The sequence below is a fragment of the Watersipora subatra genome, chromosome 1 (genome assembly GCF_963576615.1).
Source record: "Watersipora subatra chromosome 1, tzWatSuba1.1, whole genome shotgun sequence".
NCBI classification, from domain to species: Eukaryota; Metazoa; Bryozoa; class Gymnolaemata; order Cheilostomatida; family Watersiporidae; genus Watersipora; species Watersipora subatra.
The window spans coordinates 40544013-40558064 of record NC_088708.1 but is presented as its reverse complement, the minus strand read 5'-3'; the positions used below and the strand labels follow the sequence as shown (position 1 = coordinate 40558064).

Here is a 14052-nt window from a genome sequence, read left to right as displayed (position 1 = left end):
AACTGCATTAAAGTGTTAAGAACAGTTAAGTCATTAAAGTTATTTTGCTTTAAAATGCGTGGCAAATTCCAGGAGTAACCAAATTGCTACTCCCGGAATATTCTTAAAGATTCTCGTCATCTACATTAGTCTCTCCTTGAACAGTTTCAATGCAACCAATGATATACAGCCCCCCCATGTTCTTGTGGGGGCTGTATATCATTGATGCAACTCACAATGATTGTTTAGCCTGGTGTTAGTGCTGTCGATAAACACTTAAACTGAACGATATTCCCTTTCACTAACATGCATTTTATGTCCTGTTTCAAGACTATGTTAAACACAAGTATTGTTTTAAACCAATGCTACTAAATTTCTGTTTTTATGTTTTATATTTGTCCCAGTTCTACTATATTTATAGCTAAGATGCAAAAATTTTACATTGACTGCTCTTCTTCCAGATAATCCAAAATAAATATCTGAAATTTCTTTACCTCATAAGATCACTAGTATGCTTTTTACAATTAAGGGAAAGCACTAACGTAAAATCGTTACAAGAACATAGAAAAGATGCACAAATAAAACTATATTGCAAAGTGTTGAGTTCTGGTGTTATTCAAAACACTTTTACTCTTTCCAATAACCCGCATGATACAAGACAAAATAGGGAATTGTACATACCATTTATATAATCAGGGCAATATTTTCACTCCTTTTTGCCGAAAACAATGAGGGATCTTTGACGTCGAGTGTGCAGATGTTTAGTTTCTTTTATTTAACCGGAGAGATGTGTACAGATGTATATGTAAATAAATAAATATACAGAAAAAAAGGTTCTTGAAACTGAGTTCTCACGCCTTTTTGCTTTTAGAAGCTCTCAGTGAGAACAATATGATCTGACTCTTTCATTCATTTTATAAGCTGATTTCCTGCTTATGCGTGAACTCTAATTTGTTAAGCTAAAAAACTGCTAGAATTATTTTGCCTTGTTAGCATGAAGACCAATTTTCACCAAAAGACAAAAGCAGTTAGATTTTGCATTTACTTCTACCTAAACAGGCTTGATGTGTTAATTTCATCAACTCTCATTATTGCGGTTTTTATTACAAAGTTCGTAAAGAGCGTAATACGTGAGTAACTCAACTACTATGCAATTTACCTAACACCTTTTATTATACAAAACAAAGTACCATAAATCTCTAATTGAGCGCCATGGCGCTAACTTTTTTGACCCTTCTTCTGTAGTGGCGGTCAATTGGAGGCGGCGTTCAAATAGAGGCTGGAGGTGTATTTTTCAAATGGCTCGTCAGAATTTTGGGAAGATAAATTGAGCCCTTTTCGGGCGACGCGAATGTAGCCCATGTTTCGTCCTCTTTTTGGGGTGGAGCGATATTAAACCTTTAAAATGCAATAAATCTGCTAACTTACTTCCAACTTGTCAAAGAATTTTTAATAAATATGCATCAATAAACTGAGAAATATCTCTACCAGCTGATATCTATTGCTTGCAATTAATTAACCTACGATAATATTATAGCCTGTGTTCTGCTTTGCAATTTGTTAGAGCTTTCAGTTTTTTTTTCATTTTAAATTTGAAGGCATATTTTTATTTTATATTTAACAATTTTGCATAAAAGCTCATTGCACGCAATGATATGTTTGCTACAATTTCCAGCCAAAACTGGCTTTTTATGCGCAATATAAGAAGAGTTACAAGCGTTGAACAATTGTAAAATCAGATTACCGTAATGATGCTATGAAATAATATGTTATAAATTTGCAAATTTATATGTTATATAATGATAATCCATCAAATGCTAAAAGTGTTCATGAACAAGGGACATAACAAAGCTTATATTTAAACATAAACATGGCATAAGTGACACAAGCATACTTATATTACATGCAGGAACAAAGATTAACGCTTTTAAAACAAAAGTATTTGCATCGTTTGCTAAGATAGCTGCATTCTAATTGTTGCTTTTGATGGAGGGAACATCTTCTTGTCCAATATCTTCTACAATGCCATCTGACCTCAACTCTTCTTCTGCATTGCTGAACTAGTCGATATTAGCGTTCAAATAATTTTTGGCAGAGTATAATTTTTATGCGTGCATTTACCACAATTGCAATGCTTAAAAGTTTTGCTCTCTAGATGTAACCTTTGGCCCAAAACTTGCAAACCAATTTATATACACTGTACTTCGAAGTATCAAGACCGCATTAAACAAGGAGCTACTATTAGCCTGAGACAGTTATTAATTATTTCTATGACATTGCTTTCAAAGTTTTAATGGAAAAAAATTGATTGTTATTAATGTAAACGATTCATTACTAATACGATTTTGTGGACACTTTTCTACTGATCACCTGATATTAAGGGTTCATGAAGATCAAAGATAGAGTGGCGGTCAAATGGAGGTGGTGTTCAAATAGAGGGTGGCATTCAATTAGAGGTTTTACGGTACTTTAAAAGCTGTTTTATATACCTCTCATTGCATATTTGGTTAAGCAACAACAACAACCATTGTTATACTACTGAGCATTTTGTTACAACATTTCAATGTTCAAGTTAATTAGAATGTGAATATTTTAGTACTCGCTTGTTGTAATATAAACAAGAAAATTGTACCCTCAAGAATGTTATAAATTGCCTGTAAGTTTCCTGGTTTGAACCATAGTGAACAAAAATTTAAAAGCATATGTATGGCTATTATATCAGCTCTCAGTTTCCTGCAATTGTATGGCTTATCCGTGCATTAGCATATGCAGTGCTCATCATTAGCTCTAAGAAATTGGGTCCCAAGTCTTTAGGTGTTTCCAGCCCCTGTGTGGTAAAACATTCTTTTGTAGCCAGCACAAAGTTTATTATTGGCTTGTTGTAAGAGCCAATAATAAACATACATACTGTAAACCTGTTTACATATTTTTGTATCTACATGATGAATAGTATTTAGTTTGTTAAAATTGAGGACTGTTTATTAAGTCACCTGATCAATCTCAAAACTCAGGGTTTTAAGGAACCTTTATCCTCTGATGTTTATGAGATCTCAAGGCGTGCTCTGTTTGCCACATGATTTTCATTAGTTTTTATTATTATAATTACCGTCATGCAATGCGGTAGCAGCTCTGCTTATTTTAATAGTATTTTTACTATGGCCGCAGGTAGGTGATAAAGATGAACATTGCTGATTGGGACTGGACGGGGCATGTCTCGGAAGAGGATGATCAAAACGATGATGGCAATAAGCCTTTTGTAAGACAATATTTCTCTGTTGATTTTTGCTGACAATTTATATAAATATTCTCGATTAGCCTACTTACACTTCAATGAACTTAACAAACTGGCTTATTGCCAGTTTTTCTATCATCACTACTAGAAATATAACTAACAAGAGGATTAGCCACATTTAGGTATTGATTGAGGTCACTCACAAACCATACAAGAGTGTCAAAAGTATGCACAGATATTCTGGATTACAATGATAATAAACTTTGTAGTGTTTGCCTTTTGCAGTGCAAAGCTTGAGTCTATAAAAAATAACATGGCTGTCCCATACTTTTGCTTGTGACTGTACATTTTAGTAAGTGCCTACTATTTCCAGTAAGTGCCTACTATTGCCAGTAAGTGCCTACTATTGCCAGTAAGTGCCTACTATTGCCAGTAAGTGCCTACTATTGCCAGTAAGGTCTCCCCTGTTACTCCTTATTCATTGATACTTTATTGACTTAGTGGTGGCAATTTATGGTTTATCTTTGTTTAAAAATGACACGTTATGTCATTAATTGAAACTGCAAATGTGTCAAACTGATTGATAGTAATCTGGATTAATAATGATCTTTCATCATTGACAAGAATTATTGGTAAGAGTTGATGCTGTGGTGAAAGGATTTGAAACAAAAGTTGATTGCTTCACAGCAAGCATCGTCTGGAGGAACATAGACTAATGCTCATACTAATGGAGCATTGTCTGAAATTTGCAATCTGTTATCTAAGGAGTTTTAGAAATTTGATTTAAACATGCACTCACGAAAACGTGGCAAACAGTAATATAACTATACAACGCAAGGAGTTGTCTACACTTTTTCAATGTTAGTCATGATAAAAAACAAACAATTCTTATTTTTGTATCGTTCACCTAGCAATAGACTAATGTTTGTAGTATATTTGTGACTCATTCACTCAACATAAATTTGTTAAAGTATTTAGGGTACAGACCACAAATTACTCTATTGACTTTTTATAACACACCATTTGCAGCTTTGTGTTGTATGATATATATTGCTCTCATGAACGTACTGCTGTAAAAACATTGTTTGTGAAACTTGTAGTACAATCAGTAAAGACAAAGAAACCACCAATTAGATTACTGTTAGTCGCTATTAATTTGAAAAAGTTTGGTCCTGTCAGGATGCTATATTTTATGACTTGCTATGCTCGATGTAATGATATAATATTACCTGACTGCGATGATGGTATGTCTACTTTGCAGGCCAGCCAGCAGTCCGGAATCGTGTTTGTAATTGACTGCAGTCCATCCATGTTTGTCAAGTCTGAAGATGATGAAGAAAACCACTTCACTAAATGTGTCAGATGCATTCAGCAAGTCTGTCAGAAGAAAGTACTAAGCAATGACAAGGACCTGCAGGCTGTTGTCATGTTTGGAGTGGTAGGCTTTTCAGTTTTTATACTTTTAGAAAGATGCAACACGTATTTTGCTTTCATGTAATCCGATAGTCATTTTCTTTGTAATTATATTTTTAACTCACTACACTATGTATTTCCATCTAGAGATGGCTCAGAAATAATGTGAAATACTACTGCCGTTATTTCAAACCAAATCTCTATATATAAGAGAGTTGTGGCATGACACCTATTGTTTATAATCATATAATTCATTGTCTGCTCATGTGAAAGCTGAAAAAACACTCTGGTTTCTTATTCACTTTGTAGCCAGACTGTATGCTATTCTGTTCATACGGTATATGCTGTGCTGTACTGTTTATACGGTATATTCTATGCTATACTGTTTATGCTATTATATATTCACGGAGTAAAACAAGTTTCATTTTTCAGCTTTTATATAAATATGTTTGTAGTTGGTCTAAACTTCTGATTAGTAACAATATTAGACGGTAGACTGGAAATGTCTGCATTAATATAACTCCAGATGGAGTTTTCAGATTCAGTATTAGACTTGTGAACTTTGAAAAAGCTATCAGATAAGACAGAGTGCAGGCAGTTCAGCCATTATTCACTACTAGATGAATGCTCAGTGTTGCACGGATAATAAAAAAGTTTTTGCATAGAAAAGTTATTTTTGATTGGCCAAGTTTCTTTACCCAAAAAATTTTAGTAACTTAAGCTAGTTAATTTTATTATAACTTAAGCCAGAGTAGGAAAAAAGATTGCGTCATATTGTTTAAGTGTGCTGAAGTGTATTTGAACCAATTGGTATTGAAGATTGGCAGGGGCAATAAGTATGATGTGCGCTATTATTCATTACTGTGGCCAGTTGGACACGTAATCGAGTGGTTTAGTACGCTTGTCTGCAGACCTAGAGGTTCTGAGTTCAAATCCTGTGCAAAACGAATTTTTCGTTTCCGAGACTTTATTGCTATAGCTGGACTAACAACAAACTATCCCCAGATAAACAACGAACACTGAAATTTATATGTACATGTGTATAGATTTGTTTATACAACTTGGAGTTGTTCTTCCGAAAAGGAAACAACTCTGATGTGTGTTATTGTCATTTTTATGCTTACTATTTCCATTCATCTTTTGCATCTGATGGAGTCCGTTTTCATTCAACTTGGATTACAGTCTGCATTAATACCTTCAGTTTAGTCTGCGTAACTGATTGTTTGAATAGAGATTTTAAAAGCGATTCTTTTCAAACAGAAAGTATGTAATGCATTTGCTATATATTGTAGGGCCAGATGAGCTCTGGAGATAATAAAGCAATACACATTTACCAGGTGAGTCCGATTGTCATCTTACTTTACCATCCATAATGGGTTTCGATAGCCTGTTTAAAGATGTGATTAAATTTTTGTGTTAATAGGCTAAGGGCAATGAACAATTGCTTTATAACAACAAAATTTTGTGTCCTGAGTATGCTACATTTTTTAAGTTTAGTGAATTTGCTATAATGAGTTTTATGGTGATTTTAAAATCATAAATCGATTAACAATTATTTTTGGTTTTTGCCTGTTTGGTGAAGCCTCTATCTTTTGATAATGATTTCGCGCTCAAAGTTTGCTATTTACAATATTTATAAAAGCAGTTATTAACGGATTCACTTTAAACCTGCTGTACAAAATACTTCTCTCTGATGGCTCCTCATTTGAACTACAGTAGTTTATTGCTCATTTATAATTAGTAATTAATAAACACAGAATATCAATGGAAAGACAACTCATACTTTTAAGTTGGTAGCCTTCACAATTGTTGTGGATTCATCTACACACATTTTAGGCTGATTTTAAATTGAAATAATACGTCATTCTACAATGCTTATTTTAGTAATTATGTTTCTGCTGTAATGTGGGCCTTCTAGTTAGTATGCAATTTTTATTTATGTAACTTTATAACTTGCATTGTGCCCTCCAAAACTGAATAGACACGCATGCAGTCTTCAATACAGTTCTGTCAGCTGTCAACACGCCAACTTTTCTCCCACATTTCTTATTGTAGACGTTGGGTCAGTTGAACATTCAGAGAATAACTGACCTGGAGAGTGTCAAGGAAGGTAGGCTATTCTATTTATGTTCATCATACAAGGAAGGTAGGCTATTCTATTTATGTTCATCATACAAGGAAGGTAGGCTATTCTATTTATGTTCATCATACAAGGAAGGTAGGCTATTATACTTATGTTCATCATACAAGGAAGGTAGGCTATTCTATTTATGTTCATCATACAAGGAAGGTAGGCTATTCTATTTATGTTCATCCTACAAGGAAGGTGGGCTATTCTATTTATGTTCATCATGCAAGGAAGGTGGGCTATTCTATTTATGTTCATCATACAAGGTAGGTAGGCTATTCTATGTACCGTATGTTCATCCTACAAGGAAGGTAGGCTATTCTATTTATGTTCATCCTACAAGGTAGGTAGGCTATTCTATGTACCGTATGTTCATCCTACAAGGAAGGTAGGCTATTCTATTTATGTTCACCATACAAGGAAGGTAGGCTATTCTATTTATGTTCACCATACAAGGAAGGTAGGCTATTCTATTTATGTTCATCATACAAGGAAGGTAGGCTATTCCATTTATGTTCACCATACAAGGAAGGTAGGCTATTCTATTTATGTTCATCCTACAAGGAAGGTAGGCTATTCTATTTATGTTCATCATACAAGGAAGGTAGGCTATTCTATTTATGTTCATCCTACAAGGAAGGTAGGCTATTCTATTTATGTTCATCCTGCAAGGAAGGTAGGCTATTCTATTTATGTTCATCATACAAGGAAGGTAGGCTATTCTATTTATGTTCACCATACAAGGAAGGTAGGCTATTCTATTTATGTTCATCATACAAGGAAGGTAGGCTATTCTATTTATGTTCATCCTACAAGGTAGGTAGGCTATTCTATGTACCGTATGTTCATCCTACAAGGAAGGTAGGCTATTCTATTTATGTTCACCATACAAGGAAGGTAGGCTATTCTATTTATGTTCATCATACAAGGAAGGTAGGCTATTCTATTTATGTTCATCATACAAGGAAGGTAGGCTATTCTATTTATGTTCATCATACAAGGAAGGTGGGCTATTCTATTTATGTTCATCATACAAGGAAGGTAGGCTATTCTATTTATGTTCACCATACAAGGAAGGTAGGCTATTCTATTTATGTTCATCATACAAGGAAGGTAGGCTATTCTATTTATGTTCACCATACAAGGAAGGTAGGCTATTCTATTTATGTTCATCATACAAGGAAGGTAGGCTATTCTATTTATGTTCATCCTACAAGGTAGTTAGGCTATTCTATGTACCGTATGTTCATCCTACAAGGAAGGTAGGCTATTCTATTTATGTTCACCATACAAGGAAGGTAGGCTATTCTATTTATGTTCATCATACAAGGAAGGTAGGCTATTCTATTTATGTTCATCATACAAGGAAGGTAGGCTATTCTATTTATGTTCATCATACAAGGAAGGTGGGCTATTCTATTTATGTTCATCATACAAGGAAGGTAGGCTATTCTATTTATGTTCACCATACAAGGAAGGTAGGCTATTCTATTTATGTTCATCATACAAGGAAGGTAGGCTATTCTATTTATGTTCATCCTACAAGGAAGGTAGGCTATTCTATTTATGTTCATCATACAAGGAAGGTAGGCTATTCTATTTATGTTCATCATACAAGGAAGGTAGGCTATTCTATTTATGTTCACCATACAAGGAAGGTAGGCTATTCTATTTATGTTCATCATACAAGGAAGGTAGGCTATTCTATGTACCGTATGATCATCATACAAATACCTGTCTCTTACCAATACCTCTCCTAGTTATTTATTATACAGTAGTGTGTGAAATAAACTGGATGACTCTGTTGAAAAACTAAAATTCTCATCTACAACATTGTTATTACTTGTGAATTTAGTCAATAGCCATAAATTATATATTAAATTAATCCTTACTTTGTCCCGATTTCAAATATGTAAACTGAACAAGCTGCAAGTTTATGTTTTGGAATGATTATATAGGCTAAATTCTGGACCTTTCATTTGGTACTGGTACATCTTTATTTGTTACTGGTACATCTTTATTTGTTACTGGTACATCTATATTTGTTACTGGTACATCTATATTTGTTACTGGTACATCTTTATTTGTTACTGGTACATCTTTATTTGTTACTGGTACATCTATATTTGTTACTGGTACGTCATTATTTGTTACTGGTACATCTTTATTTGTTACTGGTACGTCTTTATTTAGTACTGGTACGTCTTTATTTGTTACTGGTACGTCATTATTTGTTACTGGTACATCTTTATTTGTTACTGGTACATCTATATTTGTTACTGGTACATCTATATTTGTTACTGGTACGTCTTTATTTAGTACTGGTACGTCTTTATTTGTTACTGGTACATCTTTATTTGTTACTGGTACATCTATATTTGTTACTGGTACATCTTTATTTGTTACTGGTACATCTTTATTTGTTACTGGTACGTCTTTATTTGTTACTGGTACATCTTTATTTGTTACTGGTACGTCTTTATTTGGTACTGGTACATCTTTATTTGTTACTGGTACATCTTTATTTGTTACTGGTACATCTTTATTTGTTACTGGTACATCTTTATTTGTTACTGGTACGTCTTTATTTGGTACTGGTACATCTTTATTTGTTACTGGTACATCTTTATTTGTTACTGGTACGTCTTTATTTGTTACTGGTACATCTTTATTTGTTACTGGTACATCTTTATTTGTTACTGGTACGTCTTTATTTAGTACTGGTACGTCTTTATTTGTTACTGGTACGTCATTATTTGTTACTGGTACATCTTTATTTGTTACTGGTACATCTATATTTGTTACTGGTACGTCTTTATTTAGTACTGGTACATCTTTATTTGTTACTGGTACGTCTTTATTTGTTACTGGTACATCTTTATTTGTTACTGGTACATCTATATTTGTTACTGGTACATCTTTATTTGTTACTGGTACATCTTTATTTGTTACTGGTACGTCTTTATTTGTTACTGGTACATCTTTATTTGTTACTGGTACATCTATATTTGTTACTGGTACATCTATATTTGTTACTGGTACGTCTTTATTTAGTACTGGTACGTCTTTATTTGTTACTGGTACGTCATTATTTGTTACTGGTACATCTTTATTTGTTACTGGTACATCTATATTTGTTACTGGTACATCTATATTTGTTACTGGTACGTCTTTATTTAGTACTGGTACGTCTTTATTTGTTACTGGTACGTCATTATTTGTTACTGGTACATCTTTATTTGTTACTGGTACATCTTTATTTGTTACTGGTACATCTATATTTGTTACTGGTACGTCTTTATTTGTTACTGGTACGTCTTTATTTGTTACTGGTACATCTTTATTTGTTACTGGTACATCTTTATTTGTTACTGGTACATCTTTATTTGTTACTGGTACATCTATATTTGTTACTGGTACGTCTTTATTTAGTACTGGTACGTCTTTATTTGTTACTGGTACATCTTTATTTGTTACTGGTACATCTATATTTGTTACTGGTACATCTTTATTTGTTACTGGTACATCTTTATTTGTTACTGGTACATCTTTATTTGTTACTGGTACGTCTTTATTTGTTACTGGTACATCTTTATTTGTTACTGGTACGTCTATATTTGTTACTGGTACATCTATATTTGTTACTGGTACATCTTTATTTGGTACTGGTACGTCTTTATTTGTTACTGGTACATCTTTCTTTGTTACTGGTACGTCTTTATTTGTTACTGGTACATCTATATTTGTTACTGGTACATCTTTATTTGTTACTGGTACGTCTTTATTTGTTACTGGTACATCTTTCTTTGTTACTGGTACGTCTTTATTTGTTACTGGTACATCTATATTTGTTACTGGTACGTCTTTATTTAGTACTGGTACGTCTTTATTTGTTACTGGTACGTCATTATTTGTTACTGGTACATCTTTATTTGTTACTGGTACATCTTTATTTGTTACTGGTACATCTATATTTGTTACTGGTACATCTTTATTTGTTACTGGTACATCTTTATTTGTTACTGGTACATCTTTATTTGTTACTGGTACGTCTTTATTTGTTACTGGTACATCTTTATTTGTTACTGGTACGTCTATATTTGTTACTGGTACATCTATATTTGTTACTGGTACATCTATATTTGTTACTGGTACGTCTTTATTTGTTACTGGTACATCTTTATTTAGTACTGGTACGTCTTTATTTGTTACTGGTACGTCATTATTTGTTACTGGTACATCTTTATTTGTTACTGGTACATCTTTATTTGTTACTGGTACATCTATATTTGTTACTGGTACGTCTTTATTTGTTACTGGTACATCTATATTTGTTACTGGTACGTCTTTATTTGTTACTGGTACATCTTTCTTTGTTACTGGTACATCTTTATTTGTTACTGGTACGTCTATATTTGTTACTGGTACATCTTTATTTGTTACTGGTACATCTTTATTTGTTACTGGTACATCTATATTTGTTACTGGTACGTCTTTATTTGTTACTGGTACATCTTTATTTGTTACTGGTACATCTTTATTTGTTACTGGTACATCTTTATTTGTTACTGGTACGTCTTTATTTGTTACTGGTACATCTTTCTTTGTTACTGGTACATCTTTATTTGTTACTGGTACGTCTATATTTGTTACTGGTACATCTTTATTTGTTACTGGTACATCTTTATTTGTTACTGGTACGTCTTTATTTGTTACTGGTACGTCTTTATTTGTTACTGGTACATCTTTATTTGTTACTGGTACGTCTTTATTTGTTACTGGTACATCTTTCTTTGTTACTGGTACGTCTTTATTTGTTACTGGTACATCTTTATTTGTTACTGGTACATCTTTATTTGGTACTGGTACATCTTTATTTGTTACTGGTACGTCTTTATTTGTTACTGGTACATCTTTATTTGTTACTGGTACGTCTTTATTTGTTACTGGTACATCTTTCTTTGTTACTGGTACATCTTTATTTGTTACTGGTACGTCTTTATTTGTTACTGGTACATCTTTATTTGTTACTGGTACATCTTTATTTGTTACTGGTACGTCTTTATTTGTTACTGGTACATCTTTATTTGTTACTGGTACATCTTTATTTGTTACTGGTACGTCTTTATTTGTTACTGGTACATCTTTATTTGTTACTGGTACATCTTTATTTGTTACTGGTACATCTTTATTTGGTACTGGTACATCTTTATTTGTTACTGGTACATCTTTATTTGTTACTGGTACGTCTATATTTGTTACTGGTACATCTTTATTTGTTACTGGTACATCTTTATTTGTTACTGGTACATCTTTATTTGGTACTGGTACATCTTTATTTGTTACTGGTACGTCTTTATTTGTTACTGGTACATCTTTATTTGTTACTGGTACGTCTTTATTTGTTACTGGTACATCTTTCTTTGTTACTGGTACATCTTTATTTGTTACTGGTACGTCTTTATTTGTTACTGGTACATCTTTATTTGTTACTGGTACATCTTTATTTGTTACTGGTACGTCTTTATTTGTTACTGGTACATCTTTATTTGTTACTGGTACATCTTTATTTGTTACTGGTACGTCTTTATTTGTTACTGGTACGTCTTTATTTGGTACTGGTACATCTTTATTTGTTACTGGTACATCTTTATTTGTTACTGGTACGTCTTTATTTGTTACTGGTACGTCTTTATTTGTTACTGGTACATCTTTATTTGTTACTGGTACGTCTTTATTTGTTACTGGTACATCTTTATTTGTTACTGGTACGTCTTTATTTGGTACTGGTACGTCTTTATTTGTTACTGGTACATCTTTATTTGTTACTGGTACATCTTTATTTGTTACTGGTACATCTTTATTTGTTACTGGTACGTCTTTATTTGTTACTGGTACATCTTTATTTGTTACTGGTACATCTTTATTTGTTACTGGTACGTCTTTATTTGTTACTGGTACGTCTTTATTTGGTACTGGTACGTCTTTATTTGTTACTGGTACATCTTTATTTGTTACTGGTACGTCTTTATTTGTTACTGGTACATCTTTATTTGTTACTGGTACGTCTTTATTTGTTACTGGTACATCTTTATTTGTTACTGGTACATCTATATTTGTTACTGGTACATCTTTATTTGTTACTGGTACATCTTTATTTGTTACTGGTACGTCTTTATTTGTTACTGGTACGTCTTTATTTGTTACTGGTACATCTTTATTTGTTACTGGTACGTCTTTATTTGTTACTGGTACATCTTTATTTGTTACTGGTACATCTTTATTTGTTACTGGTACATCTTTATTTGTTACTGGTACGTCTTTATTTGGTACTGGTACGTCTTTATTTGTTACTGGTACGTCTTTATTTGTTACTGGTACATCTTTATTTGTTACTGGTACGTCTTTATTTGTTACTGGTACATCTTTATTTGTTACTGGTACGTCTTTATTTGTTACTGGTACGTCATTATTTGTTACTGGTACATCTTTATTTGTTACTGGTACATCTATATTTGTTACTGGTACGTCTTTATTTAGTACTGGTACGTCTTTATTTGTTACTGGTACATCTTTATTTGTTACTGGTACATCTATATTTGTTACTGGTACATCTTTATTTGTTACTGGTACGTCTTTATTTGGTACTGGTACGTCTTTATTTGTTACTGGTACATCTATATTTGTTACTGGTACATCTATATTTGTTACTGGTACGTCTTTATTTGTTACTGGTACATCTTTATTTGTTACTGGTACATCTTTATTTGTTACTGGTACATCTATATTTGTTACTGGTACATCTTTATTTGTTACTGGTACATCTTTATTTGTTACTGGTACGTCTTTATTTGTTACTGGTACATCTTTATTTGTTACTGGTACATCTATATTTGTTACTGGTACATCTTTATTTGTTACTGGTACGTCTTTATTTGGTACTGGTACGTCTTTATTTGTTACTGGTACATCTATATTTGTTACTGGTACATCTATATTTGTTACTGGTACGTCTTTATTTGTTACTGGTACATCTTTATTTGTTACTGGTACATCTTTATTTGTTACTGGTACATCTATATTTGTTACTGGTACATCTTTATTTGTTACTGGTACATCTTTATTTGTTACTGGTACGTCTTTATTTGTTACTGGTACGTCTTTATTTGGTACTGGTACGTCTTTATTTGTTACTGGTACGTCTTTATTTGTTACTGGTACGTCTTTATTTGTTACTGGTACGTCTTTATTTGTTACTGGTACATCTTTATTTGTTACTGGTACGTCTTTATTTGTTACT

General features: G+C 32.8%; 1 protein-coding gene across 1 annotated transcript in view; it reads left to right on the top strand.

Moving 5' to 3' along the window:
• Positions 1-3148: 3148 nt before the first annotated feature.
• Positions 3149-14052, top strand: part of LOC137401385 (X-ray repair cross-complementing protein 5-like) — a 30029-nt gene continuing 19125 nt past the window's right edge. The window contains exons 1-4 of the mRNA XM_068087706.1: positions 3149-3235; positions 4473-4649; positions 5917-5961; positions 6680-6734. Of these exons, the coding sequence (XP_067943807.1) occupies positions 3158-3235; positions 4473-4649; positions 5917-5961; positions 6680-6734 (355 nt within the window). The 5' untranslated portion in view covers positions 3149-3157. The remainder of the gene's footprint in view (positions 3236-4472; positions 4650-5916; positions 5962-6679; positions 6735-14052) is intronic.